The 24,683-nt window shown below is 44.5% G+C and overlaps 1 protein-coding gene across 6 annotated transcripts in view; it reads right to left on the bottom strand.

Moving 5' to 3' along the window:
• Window positions 1-24,683, bottom strand: part of CTIF (cap binding complex dependent translation initiation factor) — a 340,733-nt gene that overhangs the window by 135,175 nt on the left and 180,875 nt on the right. For all 6 annotated transcript variants that reach the window (XM_074952340.1, XM_074952344.1, XM_074952343.1 and 3 more), the window contains one exon: window positions 19,860-19,936. In XM_074952340.1, coding sequence (XP_074808441.1) covers window positions 19,860-19,936 — 77 coding nt within the window. The remainder of the gene's footprint in view (window positions 1-19,859; window positions 19,937-24,683) is intronic.

The raw sequence follows: 24,683 nt of genomic DNA, 5'->3' as shown, positions 1-24,683 counted from the left end.
CTCCACCTTTCCTTTACTGCCCGAGTCTGGGATCTGTGAACCTTAGACACAGAAGGTGCTCCTTCTACAGGCATTTGGGAGTGGGATGGGAAGAACTTAAGGGCTGCTAGTTTATCAACTGTGGTATAATGGAGTTAGAGGTGGGAATGTATGGGGAGTTGGCAGTGGATTTTAGTGATTCAGTGTCATTGCTTAAGTGTGCCATTTGTGCTGTGGGCACCAGCCTAGTAAGAACCTAAAGTGAAACCATCAACTCATTTCACAGAAGCCACTGGCTAAAGTTAGTAATAGCCTGCCACTCTCTAGCTAAAGAGTGTTTTGCCCTGAGCAGCAAAGATGCCCAGATGTCTATAATTCAAACAGAAGGAGGCAGAGAGAGAATGCAGAGCTGATGCAAACTGTAAACAAAGGAAAATCTTGTTTCGCTCTGTCAGCAGCGTGCATCTTCATATTTAGGACAGTATGCAAATACAGGTATATTTTCTTCAAACACAACAAACATGTACAATAGGCAAGGACTGAAGTGGAATCAGAATATTGCACACGCAGAGCAAAAGCTGGGACTGCCAATATAACCATTTGATTCTTGCTGACCACACAAATTATGGACTGTCTGCATCAGATTTCACTTGGCCTTATTCAAGAGAAAGAGAGAATGGGATGTCTGGCTTGAAAGCTTTGTTCTTTTAAAAGTAAACACAGGGACCAATCCCAATTCAAACTTTTCCTTAAGTGCAAAAAACTTTGGCTAACTTCCCCAGCTTGGTTTTTTTTAACTTCCTTGGCTCTCGGAAACATGGAAAGCAGAAATGTAGAATTATAACAAGAGATTTCATGAGATTTCCAGACCCAGTTTGATGACTCAATGGGTTGGGAGCTGATCCCACTGAGTCCTGAAGCTTTCAAGGGTTCTCTGAGCCCTAACTGCAAGTGATCTTTAAAATTCCCGTTTTAAATGATCAAAGGAGTAATTCTTTCCTAATCCATGGAGGACTGGATCTTCCTAGTATTGCTTTCAGAATCAACTTCTCTACAAGGACTTCATTATATTAGTATCCTGGTGGTACCAAGAGAAACCAAATTAGACTGCCCTAGGTCGGAGAAAAGAAGCATTACCTCCGTTTAACAGAATGGAGACGCAAAGAGATTATGTGACTTCCCCAAGTTCACAAAAAGTTTGCAGCAAAGGCAAGAATTGTGACCAGGTCTCCTGAGTCCCATCAAGTCCCACAAAACAAGGTGGACTTTGTAGTTAAAACAAACACCTACTCCAGCTCAATTGCCCATCATTCTCCCTAAAAAAGTAAAAAACAACATTTGATATATAAATACAGATCCACACCACCCTGGAGTTTTGTATTTCATATTCCAGATCTTGTTCTCCAACTTTAGCAATGGCTAGAGCATGAAGAAGCCTGCGAATCAGGAGAGGTGGGTTCTGTTCCTGGTAATGCCACTTACGCACAGGGAGACCTTGGGAAACTCATGTAACTTCTCTGGTCCTCAATTTTTCTTCTCTGTACCCTGAAGTGTTATCTATCTCGGCAAGGTGTTGTTTTAAAGCTCTTTAAAAACCATGGATGAAAGTGCCACAATTATGAGAGAGGTCCCTGAAGAGGAACAGGGAAGTGAGTGGGATGGCTGTGGGCAACTATATCCAACATCCATTTGCCTGAGATAGTATCAGACCAATCCAATAGAACAGGGCAAAATGGCTCCCAAAGGTGGCTGTTGCTCGGCTCTACTGTGGCTCTGACACGTCCGTCAAATCTGCCATTTGGTTGATGGAAGACAAAGGAGGCTGATGACAGGTGCCTGCTCGAATATCATGATCATTGGCGCAGTGGATTCACCGGCTGTCTGAGAATAAGGATGAGCCCTGTTGTCTCTGTCAGTGCTGTATTTGTAGGGCTTCCAGTAAGGGGCTGGTGTACAAGTCTCCAGTGACCTCGGCGGAGCAATGGAATCTTTTAAAAAGAGTGGAGTGCTTATTCCATTGTCTTGTGTTATCTTGTTGAAGAGCTCCATCCCCTCAAATGGGAGGTCCTGGATAGCGTCTCTCTCACTATTCGAGATGCTAACAGTCAAGAGGCTCATCTCTTGATCTCGGGGCTGTGCTGGAAGCATCCGGGGCTGCATGGAGGGCTGTTCTGGGGACAATTTGGCCTTTTAAAATCTCCGTTAATTCCTCCCTACTGTCTTGTGGCACTTTCCACAGGAAGGGAGTCATCCTTTCCCAGGTCAGGAAATCATATTTGTCAAACAACTCCCCACAGTTGCAAAGAGGCAGACAAGTAAGTTTGCACCTGATTTGCCAGTCCTCAAGAAGGCTTTACACACCTACCACTAACTGGGGATGTGGTTCTCCCCCCAGACAAAATAGGTATTGCTTATGTCCATCAATTGGGGGGATGAGTCCATCACAGGTTGGGCAGGGTTTAAACCGTAAGAGTTTAGAGTCTGCCATGATGGTAGGTGCCTCATCCCATTATACAGCAGGAATATCCAAATTAAGAAAATAAAGCATAAGGAGGGTGAAGATTAGTGAAGAAAACCTTTTGAAAAAGGATGAGATTGATGCTCCGTAGAAATGGTGGGTGGGACACCACGAGGCTCCATCTCACTGCCACAGGGGTAAATGAAAACTGAGGGAGGGTCACGGCTGTTCTGCCCTTGCACAGAAGCATGAGGCAGCTCAGGGCCCATGTGAGACCCCAAAGGACGCTACCAGTAAAAACAATCCAATCTCATGTGCCTGAGGCGAATGCACCCCTACAGTGGGATCCACACTGACACATACTCAAAGAACAATACCTGTTCTTAAATAATTAAATCAATTGTATGTATGTATGAAACCACGACTGTGAAAAAACAATTTTAAGCCCTGGATTGTTTATTGTAATCATTTTACTCTCCATAAAGTGTTATCATTGTGGGCTCTTGGCATTAAAAAAAGCAAACAATGAAAGGAAAGGATTTGATTTTCTTAAATGAAAACCTGTTAACCCCTTTCATGCCACCACCTCAACTAGGGATAGATTGGGGTGGACTAGGTTTAGGGCAAAATAATAGTTACTGAACAGTAACATTCACCCACACAGTCCTGGAACTGGCTGGAAACCCAACAGATCTGGCTGATCAAGCAAAAGGGTCTATCTGTTTTTTCACCTTGTATCACATTAATTCTGCTACCATTTTATGGATGTAATCTCACAGAGCCCACAAATGTTTATAAAGGTACATTTTCTATGTGTCACAGAATGGATCACTTGGTGATTACCTGTTCTGTTCATTCCCTCTGGAGCACCTGGCATTGGCCACTGTTGGAAGACAGGATACTGGGCTAGATGGACCTTTGGTCTGACCCAGTATGGCCGTTCTTATGTTCAGGATAGAAAGCTCTTTAAACTCTTCTTAGTGTTAGCAGAATGACTTCAAACTGGGCATCCTCTTGACAACACGCCTGTGCCAGCATGTCTTCTAGTCATTTCTGCTCCTTTCATTGACAACTTTTTACATCTGCTAGCCATACAGAGTCTATGTCCCTCTGGAAGAGCAAACTGGATTCTATTGTACGTTATAAACCACCACAAAATTATCAGCTGAGTTCTCATCATGGAATCTTTTACCTTGGATGGTTATTTAGCAGGTAATAAGAATACAACTTGATGTACAGATCTCAGGCTAAGTGTCCCTACTGGCAATTAGAAAAAAATATATCTCTTGGCTTGAAAATTGATCAGATTCAACATGGAAATTCGCTGATAAGATGCAAAACATGGAAGATCACAAATTATTCTTATCAATACACTTTAAAATGAACACTAATGCTGGAGCCAGGAGAAGGAGGGTCAGTCGGAATGGGGATTAGATCCATGCAAACAATCCTATTTGAATTTGCCATAGTAAATCCATAAGTCATAGGTTTGGGCTCGCTGCAATGCTAGAGCGAGGAGCAGATTGCCATCTTCCTCACAGAAAGACCAGAATATTCTTATGCTTTCTAGTGTGTTCTTTTCAGTCAACTGTTCGTTTAAAGACTTCCCAGTATAGCCTTGTCATAAATATAAAGGGAAGGGTAAACCCCTTTAAAATCCCTCCTGGCCAGAGGAAAAATCCTCTCACCTGTAAAGGGTTAAGAAGCTAAAGGTAACCTTGCTGGCACCTGACCAAAATGAGCAATGAGGAGACAAGATACTTTCAAAAGCTGGGAGGAGGGAGAGAAACAAAGGGTCTGTGTGTCTGTCGGTATGCTGCTTTAGCCGGGGATAGAACAGGAATGGAGTCTTAGAACTTTTAGTAAGTAATCTAGCTAGGTATGCGTTAGATTATGATTTCTTTAAATGGCTGAGAAAAGAATTGTGCTGAATAGAATGACTATTCCTGTCTGTGTGTCTTTTTTGTAACTTAAGGTTTTGCCTAGAGGGATTCTCTATGTATTGAATCTAATTACCCTGTAAGGTACCTACCATCCTGATTTTACAGGGGTGATTCCTTTACTTCTATTAACTTCTATTTCTATTAAAAGTCTTCTTGTAAGAAAACTGAATGCTTTTTCATTGTTCTCAGATCCAAGGGTTTGGGTCTGTGGTCACCTATGCAAATTGGTGAGGATTTTTACCAAACCTTTCCCAGGAAGTGGGGTGCAAGGGTTGGGAGGATTTTGGGGGGAAAGACGTGTCCAAACTGCATTTCCCAGTAAACCCAGTTAGAGTTTGGTGGTGGCAGTGGATATTCCAAGGACAAAGGATAAAATTAATTTGTACCTTGGGGAAGTTTTAACCTAAGCTGGTAAAAGTAAGCTTAGGAGGTTTTCATGCAGGTCCCCACATCTGTACCCTAGAGTTCAGAGTGGGGGAGGAACCTTGACAAGCCTCTTTTTGCCTGTTCATTGCTCTGGACACATCTCCATTTGTGACCACTAGGCATCTGCCCGCCTTATTGTTCCAAGCTACCTTTCTCATTACACTACAAACAGGTGATCTGCCATACCAAGCTGAATCAGTCGTTCCTCAAATCCAGTATTGCCCTTGGCAGTAGCATACACCTGATTCTTAGAAGGAAGGGAGCAAAAAGTGTAATGTCAATACACCTGGCCAACTGTGCAGTGCTCCACTAGTGTAGGGAAGGAGGATTCATTCCTGATCCCTGCTACAGCCAGCTTAGCCCTGCAATATAAGAAATGATTAATCCTATGTTCCCTCAAGCACAACAAATGTGATTATTGGTTACTAAATGATGCAGCCTCTTCATAAATCCAGCTGCAGTATCTATCTCGGTGACCTACTGTGGCAGCATAACGAACAGAGTAAATATCTGATGTGTGAAGAAGCATTTCCTTTTCATAGTTTTTAATTTACTCTGTCATTAATTTTATTGGGCGACCACCGTGACCTTGTATTAGCAGACAGTGAAAAAAGAGAAACCTGTTTTCACTATGCATTGTCATCATCTTACAATCCCTCAGGTAAGTCTCCGCTTTCCACCACCCAGGCCTAGCGCTCCTCCTCTGCGCCTTTCTAGGTTGTCTGTATCTAACTTTCTCCACTAACCGTCAGCCGTCTCTTTCCTTTGTTTTCCATGCACACAGCTCAACTTTTGCTTAAGTCCCCTCCCCTGCAGCTGCCCAGTACTTACTAATTTTTGCCTCTACAGCATTATGGTGCGAATGGCGCTTCCTGTTATATTTTATTGTACAGTAAATTGATCTAGTGCCCCTTATGGCATTTCGAAAGGAAACAGTTCAGGAATAATGTCCCTCGCGGTGCCACTATTGAAAATACTTTACAAAGGGAGTTTGCCACAAGAGGAAAAGCAGTGTAATCATTTGAGCTAATCATTGCAGGCAGTTTAGTGTCCCCAAGGGTCTGTAAAAGGTTGAAATAGAAATATGTTAGAGCTCCTACTCTCTTCACTAGAACTGATGAAGGATCTCAGACATTCACAGCTGACTCAGAGCCCACTGATTTCAAGGGGCTTTGGATCAGGCCCAGTCATTTGTGTGTGAATTCTGGCCAGGCTCTGCAGAGGCTAATCAGAACACGTTCTATAATGATTGTTTAACCGGGCTTTGTACTTTTGGAAGAGAGTTGCATGGCTGACCATAGTGTACATACACACACTTACACACACACACACACACACACACTTTCTTCACCCCAAAGAACCCTGCTACCAAAGTGGACACAAAGAAAGTTTGTCAGCATCAGCTTACAAATCACTCCTGTTTCAGAATGAGGAAACACTTTCTGACAGCCACCTGGGGCTCTTGTGGGAAAGGGGATGTTTTTCCCCCAAGGCCTGATTTTTATTTTTAATTAAATTCAGCCAGGTTTAGCTTGATCATTTAAGTGTAAAGCCAAGTTAGCCACAGGAAACACATTGGGATGGTATAAGGGAAAAGTTAGAAAGCTAGGGACATTTCTGTAATTCAATTATCAAAAAGCAATTATTATTCAGGATGGCTACACGTTAGGCACTGAAAAGCTAGAGGGAAATTTTAAAAAATCATATCACTCCCATTTCCTTACTGAAATACCAGAGTCATTAGAAACGATAGGATTTTCTGATCATCCAGAGGCTGCCGTTTGAGATCCTTATGGCAGCACTCTGGTATCTGATGTATTACCATCTAACTGCAACTTTGCCACTTCTAAATGAAGATTTGGATAAGACATAGAAATGCAGGGCATACATGACAAGTTGGATGAATCTTGTGCACAGGGCCTGGCAACCAGCCTGTAAAGTCCTGCTCCAGAGACTGCAGCTACTGCTAGGACTGCACCAGCCACTTGAGTCTCTGGATGCCTCTGGATACCCAGAGGGGCTAAATGAACAGCAGAAACGTCTGGAAAAAATTGTTAACCAACAGAGCTACTTAGCATTCTGCAGCTTGTTCCCAGGAATGCAGTGGAAAGAGGACATTAATGCGCATCAGATGAAGAGCAAAGGGTTCAAAGCTTTTATTCAGAAAAGCAGCAGAAGCCTTTTGGGAAGAGGTGATTAGTTGCTTTCCAGTTAAACAGAGTTACTTTCGTGTCAGATCTTTAAAGCCCATTAATTTTTCAAAAGGTGGTGCCTGCGTCTATACAATTGCCACCAGTGAGGGAGCCAGTCGCCCCCACACCTGCAGCTTCTCATTTGCTTCAGAGTTTCTGAACCTCCTAGTCAATGCAGAGGCTGAAATGAAATAGCATTCTTTTGCCATGAAATAAAAACAAAGCACTGCTGGTTTTGGAGGAGACAGATCCTGGCTTCAAGAACTCTAAATAATCGTCCCACAATCCCCATGAGCTCCACTCTCCTTTCACATAGGAAAGGCAAAACACAAGTCTGTCAGGCTCCTTTTAAGTGTATGAAGCCCACCAGCAGTAAAGGATAATGGCATTCGGGTCTATCTACATTACTTACATGATACCCATTACTGGGGTACCTGAGAACCTCATGGTCTTTGATGTATTTATCCTCACAACACCCGTCTGGCAGGGCACTGCTAGTCTTCTTCAAGTGGCTCTGCATATTCACACTTATGGATAACGTGCTGCTGCTTGGTGCCTTCCAACTTCATTTATCCCCATTTTACAGATGGGGAACTGAGGCAAAGAGAAATTAAGTGACTTGCCCAAGGTCACACAGGAAGTCCGTGGCAGAACAAGGAACTGAACTAAGGTCTTTCAACTCCTGTGCTAGTGTCCTCACTACTGGACCATCCTTCTTCGCAAAGATATGTGCAGCCCAGAACCCTGGCCAACCAACGTCCCAGATGGACTACATTCAATGGGAGTTCTTACTCAGCAGTACAGAAATATTTCTCTCACAGCAACTTTTAAAAAAAAATTAATTAGATGCCAAAACAAAAAGCACCATCTCTCTGTTAAACAGAATCTGTCCTGAAGAACAAGTCCCTCCACTTAATTTCTTCATCCCAAATAAAAGCTGAGCCTTATTATTCAAACAGACTGCAAGGAGGGTGGGCATCCAGAAATATTTCAAACCCTCACAGATGCCACCATGGATTTTATGACTGGACGCACTAGAACAAACAGCTAAAATCAATTTACTGAGAAGCCCCCAAAATAACGGGGTGGGGTACCTGGCAGAGCTAATGAATACAAGAAAACACTCATTATTTAAAAACTCTTCATGGTTCATCATGAAAAATGTGCTCCTACTTAGCTGGTCCCCAGTGACACGGAATTAGCCCAGTGCTCTACTAACCCTGCAGACCAAGCATCTGGCATGAACTCTGTTGCCTTAGTCCCGCCCTTACTGTGAGGGAAATCACTGAGAAAAGATAGACCATTCTCCTCCACGAAATCAATGCTATCCCCATCGTGCCCCCACTTGCTCAGTTCCACAGAAAGGCAAGTGGTAGTTCCCTGAGAAGCTCTTCTATAGAGAAGATGCTGGGATGGCAGACTACCAGGGGGAGAGATGGAGGGAAAGTAGGAAGGATTTCAACTTTGATAGACTTTTACCACCTTTTGTAGTGGGCAAATCTTACAAGGTGATCTGCAAACTCAAGAGCGGACATTATATTGTGTACACCTGAGAGCCAGGCTGAAATTGCATTCACCCACTGACTAATTTTTTTTTTTTAAATAGACGAATAAAATAAACCCAGCGTTAGTCTTTAAATCATCATCATCATCATGATATGGTAGACAACTAGATATTCTGTCTGGGGTGATCCAATTTTCATGCAAGGCTCAGCTAAGAGGGGCAGCACAAACTACTGAAAGTCAGCCTTACATACATTAGTTTGGCTGTCCCTGCTCTGCTGCCCCAGAATGCATTAGGCAGCCAAAGAAACACTCCTGCTGACTTGCAATTGTTTGGTTTATTTCTTAAATAATAAATGGTGCCTTCAAAGATTTTTGAAAAATATTTGGCCAAGTCCACAGTGACACCAAGTCAGCCTACAGTCTCTGCCCCAGGAGAGGGCTTCGAACTGTTGGGGAGAGCAGAGACTAGGGCACCTGAAAGATGTGCCGATTTGGCCCATCTTTCCAGGTGGCCTCCATCCTCTGGACCCCCAGATGCAGTTTAACGCTGCCCCATCCTGGTGAAGGCAGCTGCATCCCCCGGGCAACTGCATCCCCCAGGCAAGTCATGTCCAGCATGTAATAACCATTTGAGTTTATCATTTGGGATATCAAATCACTCTGGTCACTCGATCTCAGACCTAAAGGTCGCAATATTAAAACAAAAAGACTTCAAAAACAGACTCCAACGAGAGATTGCTGAATTGGAATTAATTTGCAAACTGGATACAATTAACTTAGGCTTGAATAGAGACTGGGAATGGATGTGTCATTACACAAAGTACAACTATCCCCGCCCCCCCCCCGACCACTGCTCTTCGGATGTTCCTGTTAACTGCTGGAAATGGCCCACCTTGATTATCACTACAAAAGGTTTTTTCCCCCCCTCCCCCGGCTCTCCTGCTGGTAATAGCTCATCTTAAGTGATCACTCTCCTTACAGTGTGTATGATAACACCCATTGTTTCATGTTCTGTGTGTATATAAATCTCCTCACTGTATTTTCCACTGAATGCGTCCAATGAAGTGAGCTGTAGCTCACGAAAGCTTATGCTCAAATAAATTGGTTAGTCTCTAAGGTGCCACAAGTCCTCCTTTTCTTTTTGCGAATACAGACTAACACGGCTGCTACTCTGAAACAAACCACATTTAAGAGTCCAGTCCCCACTTCCATTGAAATCAGTGGCAGAACTTTCTCACTTTTCATAAAAAGAAAGGAGTACTTGTGGCACCTTAGAGACTAACCAATTTATTTGAGCATAAGCTTTCGTGAGCTACAGCTCACTTCATCGGATACATTCAGTGGAAAATACAGTGAGGAGACTTATATACACACAGATGCATCCGATGAAGTGAGCTGTGGCTCACGAAAGCTTATGCTCAAATAAATTGGTTAGTCTCTAAGGTACCCCAAGTACTCCTTTTCTTTTTGCGAATACAGACTAACACAGCTGCTACTCTGAAACCTGTCACCTTTCATAGTCTTCCATTGACATGACAGCTTTGTGAAACCAAAACCAGAGAGGAAAAAAGGCAATAAGTAGGGGCATAGCGAGCAGATCGAGGGACGTGATCGTTCCCCTCTATTCGACATTGGTGAGGCCTCATCTGGAGTACTGTGTCCAGTTTTGGGCCCCACACTACAAGAAGGATGTGGATAAATTGGAGAGAGTCCAGCGAAGGGCAACAAAAATGATTAGGGGACTAAAGCACATGACTTATGAGGAGAGGCTGAGGGAACTGGGATTGTTTAGTCTGCAGAAGAGAAGAATGAGGGGGGATTTGATAGCTGCTTTCAACTACCTGAAAGGGGGTTCCAAAGAGGATGGCTCTAGACTGTTCTCAATGGTAGCAGATGACAGAACGAGGAGTAATGGTCTCAAGTTGCAATGGGGGAGGTTTAGATTGGATATTAGGAAAAACTTTTTCACTAAGAGGGTGGTGAAACACTGGAATGCGTTACCTAGGGAGGTGGTAGAATCTCCTTCCTTAGAGGTTTTTAAGGTCAGGCTTGACAAAGCCCTGGCTGGGATGATTTAACTGGGAATTGGTCCTGCTTCGAGCAGGGGGTTGGACTAGATGACCTTCTGGGGTCCCTTCCAACCCTGATATTCTATGATTCTATTTAATAAAAATGGTACCTAAGAAAATTTTCCCATCTGTAAAATGGGAAGAACCATACTTCTCTCCTACTCTTATCTGTCACTTCTATTTAGATTGTAAGCTCTTTGGGGCAGGGACTGTCATTCACAGTTTGTTCCTACAACCTGCAGCATAACAGAACCCTCCCTGACCTGGCTAAGGCCTCTAGATGTTACCACAACATAGATCTACATTAGGTAGAAACACGGCCACCACCCATGTTAAAAGAACATTCTTTAGGTGACAAAGTCAATGCCAGTTCTAAGGTTGCCTGTGCAACCGTAATTCTGCTCCCCTGTGCATCCATCCCGTGCATTGAAAGAGGTAGGATTCCGTGGAAAAAACAGTGTGACACCACATCATTAAAGACTGTGACAGATGCACAAGGGGGACAGACAACTATAAATATGGCAGGTTTCAGAGTAGCAGCCGTGTTAGTCTGTATTCGCAAAAAGAAAAGGAGTACTTGTGGCACCTTAGAGACTAACCAATTTATTTGAGCACTTCACATCGATGAAGTGAGCTGTAGCTCACGAAAGCTTATGCTCAAATAAATTGGTTAGTCTCTAAGTTGCCACAAGTACTCCTTTTCTTTTTATAAATATGGCGTTTCCCAACTTTTGAAAAAATGGAGAAAGCGGAGGGAAAAGTATTTTCACCTTTTGCCACTATTTTTCTCTGGAGAAACAAAAGGGAGAGAGCTATACTTTTAAAAAGTGAGAGAAAGAGGGATTTTTCTAAAAATTTCAACATTTTGAGAAAAATGCATTTTTTCTATGAAAATTTGTTATCAACCCCCCCCACCACCACTACCACTACCATTTTTTGACAATGTTTTTGACAAGTTGTAATGTCTAGTTACTAGTTCGGCACACTGACTATAATTTCCTAAGGAATGCAAGTAAGAGAAAGAAAATGATAATTTTTAAACAGGTTGTAACTCAGCCAAACCTGAATGATACTTCCTGAGACAAAAAAAGAGTCACATTGCTAGTCCTAGGGCTTTGTCTCTGACAAATTTCATGGCTGCAATTAATGGAGGAGTACGAGCTTCTCAGAAAAAGGCTGCAAGAATCTTTTATAATAGAGAGTGTTAGACAAACTCTCTCTATGGGATGCTATCAGCTCCCCCTATAAAAAAACAACCTTGAAGGCTAAAAATATCCTGCATAGTGGGGCCCGGAGAATCCTTGGATTTGTGAAATAAACATGAATCCATTGTGTCCAGAGTTCAAAACTGGACTTAGAATTCCAAGTACAAGTTGGATAACTTCCTCCTAACGGTCATTTATCAACATGACAGAAAAAACCCCACCACATAATTTGTCATCTTTGCTCAAACAAGTCAGGCAGCAGACAGGAACAGCAGGCAGCATGCCAGTCAGAGTGGAGGGAAGTTGCATGGGAAGATTGCATAGCACCTGTATGCAATATGCCTGGCTCTAGCAGGTGCTATTACTTCACTTTCAAGAGGACTGAAATTCACACAGATAAGAGTAGAATTTAAACCAGACAACCAAAAAACAAAGCAGCTCATGCCAAGGTTGTGGGTCCATGCTTATTTCTAACAGAAATCTTTTTTCCACATTTCCCCTTACATGTTCCAATTCCCCAAGCCACCGCTGTCCAGGGCCGGATTAACGCAGGGGCTTGAGGGGTTACAGCTCAGGGCCCCAGGCTAAGGGGGGCCCCGGTGTAGCAGGCCTCTGTCAGGCTACCGGCAGACTCCCAGAAGAGGCTGGCTGCTGGCACGTCACTGCGGACCCTGCGGGGTGGGGGGAGGGCAGTGCTTGTGGGCCTTGGCAGTGCACGGAGACATGCTGTTCCCCTCCCCCCAGGGGTGTGCTGAGACGTGCCAGCAGCAGAGACTTCCAGAAGCAGCGTGGGGCCACGGCATGCAGGCAGGCAGCCTGCCTGAGCCCTGCTGCGCCGCCGGCCAGGAGCCACCTGTGGTAAGCGCCTCCTGGCCGGAGCCTGCACCTCACACCCCCTCCTGCACCCCAACCCCATGCCCCAATCTGGAGCCCCCTCCTGCACCCAAATGCCCTCCCAGAAAGAAACTAATATAACAGCTGTTCTAAGGTAAGAAGTAGGCTATTTTGAATTAACTATATTCTACATGTTTTAAGACTGAACTGTAACCACAGAACGGCTTTATGTTAATTAAAAGGCAAGTTTGGTATAGCGTTAATAGCCTCAATGCCATAATTGTGATCATTTTGTTTTCAATTAGGAAAAAGACTTGTACACAGGGGCCCCACAAAATCTAATAGCACCGGGCCCACAGGAGAGTTAATCTGACCCTGCCACTGACCCCGCTTCCAAGTCCTTCTTTAAGGGCTCACTGAAGTCAATGACAGGTTTCAGAGTAGCAGCCATTTTAGTCTGTATCCGCAAAAAGAAAGGGAGGACTTGTGGCACCTTAGAGACTAACAAATTTATTTGAGCATAAGCTTTCGTGAGCTACAGTTGCATCTGATGAAGTGAGCTGTAGCTCACGAAAGCTTATGCTCAAATAAATTTGTTAGTCTCTAAGGTGCCACAAGTCCTCCTTTTCTTTTTTTGAAGTCAGTGAGACAGTTTCATCTGATTTTGGTTCAAGCCCTTAGACTTGTTTCTACTGTGACGCTCATCAAAATGATCTAATCCAAGCATTACCAATTATTCCTTCTTTTGAGCTTCCCAAGGTGTCCTGCCTTCTCTATTTCTGTCTACAAGGTTGTTAACTCCTGGCCTTCATTTATGTTTTGAACAGAGCAAAGCAGACATGGTTGGTGTTTAATGGAGCAAATCCAGCCCACCTTCCTCACACCAAGTAGCCACACTTACCCAGTGGGGCTGTGTGCCCCATTCTAAGGCCCCATGGGTAAAGCCGATATACGTGACACAGCTTTTGCATTGTATTAAAATAAAAGAAGTGGCAGAATGGGCATGAAATGCTTTCTCAGCAGACCCGGACAACTTTCACAAGCCAGACTTAGGTAGGTCTGGGAGGGGACTGTGGGCTTGATTTTGCAAGGCTGGGTCTTTCTGGATCCAGACAACATTTAATGCAAAGGCCCAGAGCTCCCAAAAGTTTCACTGGCAATAAAATGCCTTCTCTGCTGGGAAGATAAGATAGTAGCACAGCAATAAAGTGTAAATTCCTTTGCAACCAGTTCTTTGTTCCAATACAACCTGTAAATTTAAACTGTAAACAGTTTGATTAAATGAAATTTGTTGTTGTTTTTTTTTTAAATTCCCATTGTACCATGTTTTTCACATAAAATAACCATGTTGAGACCCCACTTACTGCAAATGCATTTTATAGAGGGAGCGCTCTCTTGGGGCATCATAAGCAGCATTAAAATGATGGGCAGCTAAGGCTTCCATTCTATTCTGCGATACACTGAGAAGTGAGACGGTTTCAGAGTGTATAGCTGTTTACATGAAGCAGCTGATAGCACCAGCCTAGTCATGTAGTGGGAGAGGGAGGCCAGCCAGCCATCCAAGTCTGGGAGATTATCCAAGGTATCACAGTCTAAATAGTTTGCTGAGAGATATTTGGTAGGAGAATCGATTCCATTCCCCCACCCTCCGTTTGACCATGTTGCTTCTGCGCTCATGACTAATTACTGCATGAACTCCAGTAGGGAGCAAACCTATCGAAGACAGTCGTCCCCTTCAGGAGGGGGCCCATCGACTGCAGTCGTTCCATTCAGACCATAAGCAGGTCTCAAATAGAGCAGTAAGCACAATACTCCAGATCAAAAGGGGAACATGATAGGCCCAGGTAACAAAGTAAACACAAGGATGCTCTGTATCTAGTTGTCTGTGGCTGGTCATAGTCCCAGCCAGACCTTCCTTCAGGAACCAGCACAAAAAAACTGCTCTTCCTCCCAGTCTCCTCTCCACTCAGCGTTCTCTCTCCTTTTAGCAACCCCCTCCAAGCCTCACAGCTCTTGTAGGTGAAACAAGCCAAGAAGGCCAATGGCATTTTGGGATGTATAAGTAGGGGCATAGCGAGCAGATCGAGGGACGTGATCGTTCCCCTCTATTCGACATTGGTGAGGCCTCATCTGGAGTACTGTGTCCAGTTTTGGGCCCCACACTACAAGAAGGATGTGGATAAATTGGAGAGAGTCCAGCGAAGGGCAACAAAAATGATTAGGGGTCTGGAACACATGACTTATGGGGAGAGGCTGAGGGAACTGGGATTGTTTAGTCTGCAGAAGAGAAGAATGAGGGGGGATTTGATAGCTGCTTTCAACTACCTGAGAGGTGGTTCCAAAGAGGATGGTTCTAGACTATTCTCAGTGGTAGAAGAGGACAGGACAAGGAGTAATGGTCTCAAGTTGCAGTGGGGGAGGTTTAGGTTGGATATTAGGAAAAACTTTTTCACTAGGAGGGTGGTGAAACACTGGAATGCGTTACCTAGGGAGGTGGTAGAATCTCCTTCCTTAGAAGTTTTTAAGGTCAGGCTTGACAAAGCCCTGGCTGGGATGATTTAATTGGGGATTGGTCCTGCTTTGAGCAGGGGGTTGGACTAGATGACCTCCTGAGGTCCCTTCCAACCCTGATATTCTATGATTCTATGACTGAGGCCACGGCAGCTCGTTAACCCTTCTCTGGCCAGTGTGGAGTTTGTACTGACATCACATCCTCTTAGGCCAGGGGTGGGCAAACTTTTTGGCCTGAGCACTACATCAGGGTGGGGAAATTGCATGCAGGGCCATGAATGTAGGGCTGGGGCAGGGGGTTGGGGTGCGGGAGGGAGTGTAGGATGTGGGAGGAGGCGGTGTGCAGGAAGGGGCTCAGGGCAAGGGGTTGAGATGCAGGAGGGGCTCAGGCAGGGGGTTGGGGTGCAGGGGGGGTTGCGGCAGGGGGCTCAAGACAGGGAGTTAGGGAGTTGGGGGCTCAGCCTCCCTGCCTGCCTTTGCCCCGCGCCACTCCTGGAAGTGGCTAGCATGTCCAGCAGTGACTCCTGGGGATGGGGTGGGGTAGGCAGCTCCTCTGCGCGCTGCCCTCACCTGTGGATACCATCCCTGAAGCTCCCATTGGTCGCAGTTCCCTGTTCTGTGTACAGAGCCCTCTGCTCTCCCACTCCCACGGGGCTGCAGGGATGTGGTGCTAGCTGCTTCTGCGAGCAGCGAGGGGCCATAGCAGGCAGGGAGCCTGCCTTAGCCCTGCTGCGCCATGGGACTGGCAATCCCACGGGCTGGATTGAAAGCCCTGATTGCCTGGATTCAGCCCACGGGCCGTAGTTTGCTCTCCCCTGTTTTAGGCAGTTGTTTCAAACATTTTAAAATTAAGATTAAAAATGCTCTTTCCAAATTCTAGAGCACTGTCCATCAGAAGCTCTCACGAGTGCTTTACTAACACTGAAGGACTGAACTTCTCAGTCCCCATGCTCAGGAAGCATTATCCCCCTTTGCAAGAGGGGAAACTGGAGCTCAGAGAGGTTAACAGAAAATTGATGGCAGAGCTGAGAAAGGAGCTCATGCACTGTGAACATAAAACCTACTCCAGTCTAATCCATCTAGGTATTTCTATGCACTATCAGATCATTTTCCAAAGAGTGCCCTGCCTGCCTCCCAGGAAATAGGGTTTCTATCCAACGAGCGGCTGGAAGTTTGGCCTGAAATAACTCCTAATAAACCCCACCTCCCTCAGCCTATACTCCCATCAGCTAGTATTGGGGTAGTCCTCCAGCGAGTAGGTTCTTAATACACTTTTTAAATGTTGGTCTTAAGGGATGCACTATAGAAAATGTCCTATAAATGCAATAATCTTATGACGAAATTGCCTTCTTTCTACAAGGATTGGGGGAGAATCAGATTCAGTCTAACAGAAAAAGGGATGGGACAAGGCATTAGGAACTAGAGGGGATGGGCTAAATCACACCCCTTGTGAATCATAATCTCATTCCCTAAGGTCACGAACTGAAAAGCCTTGTGTGGCTACCAGACTGTGGGATGGTGTACTTTGCAGAGAGTCACAGGATGCCAGCATTTGAGAGTTCACTCACTCTTTCAAGCATTTGGCATATTTGTTTTTTAAAAGGGCTGAAAAGAACTGCTGTCTCTCCCCCCGGTCGATCTGACTCCCCATGTTGCGTTATCGACTGAAATTTAAAGTGTCTCAGTGGATTCCTTGCTTTTGCCCTAATTCAGCTTACATGGTCCATGGCTCTCTTGCTCTAGCATGTACAACATACATTATGAATGTCTTTGTAATTCACAGGTTACCAGATCGCCCCTTGGGATATTTATCACAGTCCCTTTGCAAAACCCTTGGACTAGTCTGCATATATTAGCTATACTTTATCTCACTATGTGATCTTCCAACATCAACTCAAGGCAGTTTCCTCTGCTATCAGTTCTTGTAATCTGTGGGGAGGAGGGCAGAATGCCCTCAGGGGAGCTAAATGCTTGTTTGTTGACAGTTTATAATGGTAACCTGAACAGAGTAGGAGGAGAAAAAAACATCTATAATGTGATTCTTTCACAACTGGACAATGGGCTAGATCAGGGATGGGGAACCTCCGGCCCGGATCTGGCTCCCTGCAAGGCTCTGTGCCGCCGGCTGGAAGCCCTGAGCCTCGGCGCCACCCCGCTGCAGGGGGAAACTAGGGTGCCAGGCCAGTCGATCAGCTATCCCAGCGGCCCAGAGGTGATTAGGGAAGCTCAGAGCCCACACGTGCCTACCCGCATCTGCAAGCACCGCCCCCACAGCTCCCATTGGCCAGGAACCAATAGAAAAAAGGTTCTCCACCCCTGAGCTAAACCCTCAGCTGGGTAAATGGAGCTACACATGTTTACACCGGCTGAGGAGCTGGCCCAACAGCTGTAAGTACAAGTCACGGAAATATCACCATTTCAAAGGCTTCCTTAACAGGGATGACTTGCAATAATGCTAAATGTTTCCCACCCAGAGAGAAGAGTCCTGAGTTGTGAGAAGCCTTCAGAAAGATACACACACACCCGGCTCTCACACCAATTTTACACAGACATAGCCTCATTGATTTTAGCAGAGTTACCCTGGATTTACATAGGTGTAACGGAAGGAAAATCAGGCCCACCTTGATTCAAAGAGGCCCATTTTATTTCGGTCCCACTCACATAGTAACGACTGTGCTGGGGGGACCCAGCCATATGGTTATAACTCTAAGCTCCCTAGTTCAACCACTTGTTATTCTGCTCATTGCAGGAATTAGTGACCGGAATTCTGTGACCTGTGCTATGCACAAGGCCCTTCGTTTTTGGTATTTACTAACTTTCTCCAAAAAATGCCCAGGTTTTGAAAAAGCCAATATTCAGGTATGATCAATTTTCACCTGAATTTTGGCTTTTTTGGGACCTCTGCCCACTGCCCCCTGTGAGTACCAGGCACCACCCCACTCCTACCCTTCGTAATCACACATCACTTGGGAAAATCCAGGCCCAGGTTTCTACCATATAACAAGATTAACTCAGTAACTTTGCACAGCAGGCGTCCTTCGCAGTGTACACTTTATACCGAACACAGGATATGACCACCCTCAGTTATTCATGCCTTTGTCACCTCTTAGCTTCATTACAGCAATTAGATACACCTGGGCACAAAACCTTCAGCTCACAGGAAACTCCAGCTAGTACAGAACGGTGCAGCATGTCTCCTCAGCACCTGTCACACACCTGTCCTCCGCTCTCTATGCTGGCTTTCCGTAGACTTTCTAAGCAAATTCAAGGTCTTGGTTTTTATCTTCAAAGCGCTCTACAGCCTGGGTCCAGGATACCTAAAAGACTATCTCTAAAGCTCCAGGATGAAGACCACGGGCTGACAACTTCACTCCTCTGGCCCAGTGGAACTCTCAACAATAAGAGTAAAGCTTGTGCAGCAGACAGAACTTTCCCCAGGCCTGGTCCAAGACTGTGGAATGAACTCCGTCAGGTTCTAAGGGCCATCACAAACCTCACCCCTTTCTGTTTCACGCACAAGGCACATTTCTTTGACCTTGCCTTCTCTAATAGTGCACACGCTTCTCCCTATGGAGAGAGGATGGGAGAACAAACAACATATGACAGATGTGTAGCCACGTTGTTTAATGCGCTGCTGGAAGGTGCTCTGGCACTACAATAAAGAGGTCAGTATAAACACATATACTGAATAGAACAGAACCAAAAAACCAGGAATTGAAAATACTACATGTGTGTGCAACATGGACAAGTTAAGATGAACTCCTGTATTTCCTGATTTGTTTTTAAATGTAACTGTGCAAACAATTTATTTATTAATTTTAATTATTTATTATTAAATTAAATTTAATTATTTTAAATCTATATAAATAAAATTAAATAATGATGCCTATCCAAGGCTTTAGGTGCTCTAATGTTATGATACAACAAATATAATCAAATTAAATCTCAGCAGCTTTAAAATGACTGGTTCCACAGGCCAGCCACCTACCCTTTGGGTATGTCTATACTGCAGTTATACTCGCAGGGCTCGGGCTGTGGGGCTGTAAAGTTGCGGTGTAGGTGTGCAGGCCTGGAGCCTGAACTTTCGGATGCCACGAAGAGGGGCAAGTCCCAGAGCCCAGGCTCAAGCCCGAGCCCAAACTTCTACCTTAGAATTTTAAAGCCCCACAGCACTGAGCCCTACGAACCTCAGTCAGCTGTCACGGGCCAACTGTGGGCGTTTAACTGCAGCATAGACATGCCCTTCATTATCTAGGAAGCCCACCCTCAGCCCTTTCCAAAAATCCTCTCAAACAGATTCTTTCGCAGCGTGCCCAGAAAGACACCAAATTCAGACTCTCTCAGACCAAGGGAGGGGAACAAGTTCTCCAGTCTCAATGCTCTCACAGAGAATGTCCCGCCAGTCACCTCCTCTCTTTCATAAAAAGGGGATCCAGCTTGGTAGACCAGCTGACCGCAGCTGTGACAGTATGGTATAGGGAGGGGGCAGTCTCTCAGGTCGGGTGGTCCCAGGCCATCTAGGGATTTATTAGGCCATAACCAAAACCTTAAACTCCACCCAGAAGCCAGTGGGAAGTCAGTGCAGACCCTGGAGCACTGGTATCATAATGTAGTATTTTGCATTTCACAGATATTTCACAAAGACAATATAATTGAAAAACATTCAAAGACGTTGGGAGAGGAGTTGCAGGATGAGTAAAAGAAGGTCAAAGACACTTTGGACAGGTCTCTCCTACCTCCGGTCGTTTCTCCTTCTTCTGAATAGTTTTTTGGTGTGTGCAATTTCAGCTTCATGTGGCAATGGATGATAACCCTGGTTAAAAGAAGGAAAAAAGGCAATTGAGAATTCTGAGATCTATGAGGTAGTGATGTTTAAATAGTTAGAACTGGGTACTAGTCCCACTGTGTGGACGTGGGTAAATTACCTGTTGCTCCTTAGAGAGACAAGGTGGGTGAAATAGAAGAAGAGCTCTGTGTGGCTCGAAAGCTTGTCTCTCACCAACAAAAACTGGTCCAGTAAAAGATATTACCTCACCCACCCTGTCTCTCCAATATCCTGGGACCCACACGGCTACAACTGCACTGCATGCATTGCTCCTTGTCTGTCCTACATGAAAATTAGTAGAACAGATTAAACTTTATAAATGCATCTCTCCCTCAGCTTGCAAGATCTGTAAAACAAGCACCATGACAACTACCTTCTGAGGGTTAGTTAATCTGAAGCCATCTGAAACCTTCAGATGAATGGTGTTATATAACATAAATTTAAAGGATTATTATTAACGGCACCTGATATATGATTACTGGGAATTCAAGCACTCATGACACTGAAATGCCATTTGTTCCCCTGTGCTATGGGGGCTGCTTTATTTCCATTACAAATCATCCATTCTTTTCTTTTCTTTTTAAACTCAGCAGCAAAAATTTACAACATTTATTTGGAAAGATAAGGAGCAAAATTTAGCTGACAGAGCATTGGAGTGGGAGTCAGCAGGAATATCAGATCTTGTGCAGCTTCATGAGTGACGCTGTCTACCTCCCATCCCCACAACTTCATTTTCATATTATGGTTCATCACAGGACAGCAATACTCTATGCTTTGTGCTCTAATATACTCCCTGCATGCTTCTGTGATCAGTTACCTTACGCACAAACTGCAGCTGCTCTATACTACAAAGCAACAGAGACTATCACCCTCGTAACTTTGTTACAGAACCTACTATCTAGGATAACTAGTTAGGGAGACTGTGTTGCCTAGAAATCAGAACAAGCCCACTGTGAGAGTCAGAACACTCCCAGGTTCTATTCCTGGCACCCCATTTATTCACTGTTTTAGCACAAGTAAATCAATAAATAAATCACACAGTGCTTAAAAAGCATTTTTCCATCCTGACAGTGCTTTACCATCATTAATTAACCCATACAACACCTCTCTCATATAGGGGCATATTATCTCCATTTTAAAGATGGGGAAACAATGATAAGTGATTTGTCCAGCCAAGTTAGTGAAAGAGCTGGGATTAGAACCCAGGCTCCTGGCTCCCAATTCTGTCCCCTATCCACTAGACTATGCTGTGTGCACTCTGTGACTCAGTTTACCCATCTGATAATGGGGACAATTTTACTTACTTTCGTCCTACGGGTGTTGTGAGGCTTCACTGATGCTCACAAAGAGTTTTGAGGTTTTTGGAAGAAAGACACTATATAAGCAAAAAGTATTATTTATTTTCTTGGATCTGTGAAGCCATGATAACCACCAAAGGCAGTAAAAATCTTTTATTTATGCACTACAGTACTTCCCAGGCTGGCAATAAAAGTGCCATAAAAATCACTTTATATTTCCATAACAATCCATCTTCTCCTCTGAGTTACAGTCTCTGCCTCAAAGCTAGTGAATCACCACATGACTGAGGCCACCGGAAAGTGGCATGCATATGGGAAGGAGAAAGTGTGTCTGAGCATGCAGCCGCTCTTTGTTACACTGGCAAGACAACAGGACACACCTACCACACTTTCAAAAGTTCCCTCTCTCCCAACATGTCAGTAAAAGTTATTAAGAGTTCACTTTAGTAGACATTACAATAGCAACAACACCACTTCACGATCCCCATGGGAGATCATAGATTCACAGATTTTAAGGTCAGAAGGGACCATTATGATCATCTAGTCTGACCTCCTGCACAAGACAGGCCACAGAATCTCACCCTGTAACAAACCCCTAAATTATGTCTGAGCTATTGAAGTCCTCAAATCATGGTTTAAAGACTTCAAGGTGCAGCAGAATCCTCCATGCCCCATGCTGCAGAGGAAGGCGAAAAACCCCCATGGCCTCTGCCAATCTGCCCTGGAGGAAAATTCCTTCTGGACCCCAAATATGGCGATCAGCTAAACCCTGAGCATGTGGGCAAGACTCACCAGCGAGACACCCAGGAAAGAATTCACTGTAGTAACTCAGATCCCACCCCATCTAACATTCCATCACAGGCCATTGGGCATATCTACCATTAATAGTCAAAGGTCAATTACTTGCCAAAATTAGGCTATCCCATCAGACCATCTCCTCCATAAACTTATCAAGCTTAGTCTTGAAACCAGATACGTCTTTTGCCCCCACTGCTTCCCTTGGAAGGCTGTTCTAGAACTTCACTCCTCTGATGGTTACAGAAGTGCAAAGTTCTTTATGAACATTAATGAATTTAGCCCCACAACCTGTCTGTGAGCTAGGCATAGGAACTAGGCATCATAGCTTCAGACATTTTAAGGCCAGAAGGGAGTGTTATGATAATCAAGTCTGAGCACTTGCATAACACCGTCCAGAGAATTGCATCAAGTGGTTCCTGCATGAAGCCAATAACTTTTGGTTGAGCTAGAGTAAGCTCACGAAAGCTCATGCTCAAATAAATTGGTTAGTCTCTAAGGTGCCACAAGTACTCCTTTTCTTTTTGCGAATGCAGACTAACACGGCTGTTGCTCTGAAACCTATCTTTTAGAAAGACATCCTATCCTGATCTGAAGACTTCATATGATGAAGAATCTATCACTAGCTGTCACCTTCAGCCCCCAACTAAAACCTCTCCAGCGCATCAAAGATTTACAACCTATCCTGAAAAATGATCCCTCACTCTCATAGATCTTGGGAGACAGACCAGTCCTCGCTTACAGACAGCCCCCCAACCTGAAGCAAATACTCTCCAGCAACCACGCACCACACAACAAAAACACGAACCCAGGAACATATCCTTGCAACAAAGCCCGATGCCAACTCTGTCCACATATTTATTCAAGTGACACCATCAGAGGACCTAATCACATTAGCCATGCCATCAGAGGCTCATTCACCTGCACATCTACCAATGTGATATATGCCATCATGTGCCAGCAATGCCCCTCTGCCATGTACATTGGCCAAACCGGACAGTCTCTATGCAAAAGAATAAATGGACACAAATCTGACATCAGGAATCATAACATTCAAAAACCAGTAGAAGAACACTTCAACCTCTCTGGCCACTCAGTAAAAGATTTAAGGGTGGCAATTTTGCAACAGAAAAGCTTCAAAAACAGACTCCAATGAGAAACTGCTGAGCTTGAATTAATATGCAAACTAGATACCATTAACTTGGGTTTGAATAGAGACTGGGAGTGGCTGGGTCATTACACATATTGAATCTATTTCCCTAAAGTTAAGTATCCTCACACCTTCTTGTCAACTATCTAAATGGGCCATCTTGATTATCACTACAAAAGTTTTTTTCTCCTGCTGATAATAGCTCATCTTAATTAATTAGCCTCTTACAGTTTGTATGGTAACTTCCACCTTCTCTGTGTGTGTGTGTGTATATATATATATATATATATATATATATATATATATAATGTGTATATATATATATATATATATATATATATATATATATATAATGTGTATATATATATATATATATATATCTTCTTACTATATGTTCCATTCTATGCATCCGACAAAGTGGGCTGTAGCCCACGAAAGCTTATGCTCTAATAAATTTGTTAGTCTCTAAGGTGCCACAAGTACTCCTGTTCTTTTTGTTCCAAAATGTTTACACTTTGTCAGGGCTGGCCTTACCATGAGATGAACTGAGGTGGCCGCCTCAGATGCCAGACTGTGGGGTGCACCACTAGGACCCAGAGTGTAGAAAATTGTGTCTGCTGCTGGTGCATCTGTATTCTCTCTGCTCTAGATGCACAGAGATGGTGGAGTGCTGTGCTGGAGGAAGGAGGGCATAAGAGACATAACAGGCAGGCAGGAGAAAAGGTGAGAGGGAATAACAGAAAGCAGCAGGAGCTGCAGGGAGAGAGAGGAGGAGGAGCCTCTTATGTACCTTTCTAGCACCCCCAGGAGCCTGGACTGATTAACCCCAGCTTCTCAGGGAGCTTCCTGTTTCCTGCTGCTTCCCTGAACCCACCTGAGGAGAACAGGCAGTCAACTGAAGTAGTAGGAGCCAGTTAGGCCCTTAAGACGCTGGTATCTTCCCTCACTCAGGCCCTGCTACCAGCCTGCTTATTTGTCCCCTTCAACTGAGTGTTGAGAGCCACTATAGCTGGCACAGAACAGCAGTCATGAGGAAAAAAAGAAAACGCCCCTCTGGGGCAGCATTCAGAAAAAGAAAGAAAGCAAAGGAAGATTTCTATCTAAACAGGAAGGCGCTCCCTGAGATACATAGACACAAATGTTCACGGTGAGCCTTCCGGCCCCAGTGAAGACGTGAGTGGTGAGGAGATGCCTGATCTTCCAGTTAGTCAGAGTGCAGGTGACCTGGCAGCTACTGCAGTATCCATATCTCCATCTCAAATGGATGTAACCATGCACATTCCTGAAGAAAAGTGTAGATCAGAGAAGAGTGTGGTGGAGGCGCAAGAAACAGCTGCTGCTGAGTTTAGTTCCTTAAGTCTAGATGATCCAGGACTGTGGACCCACTTGAGCAGTAGCCTAAGGGACTTCCTTGTACTGCATGGGCCACAGCAAGTGAAAAACTTCATGTTCCCCAAAGACAATGAAAATAGAAGTTTCCATCCAACACATT

Source organism: Natator depressus, chromosome 5, assembly GCF_965152275.1.
Source record: "Natator depressus isolate rNatDep1 chromosome 5, rNatDep2.hap1, whole genome shotgun sequence".
In the NCBI taxonomy this organism is placed as follows: domain Eukaryota; kingdom Metazoa; phylum Chordata; order Testudines; family Cheloniidae; genus Natator; species Natator depressus.
Note: the sequence above shows the minus strand (reverse complement) of the source record. Positions and strands in the feature narration are given on the sequence as shown.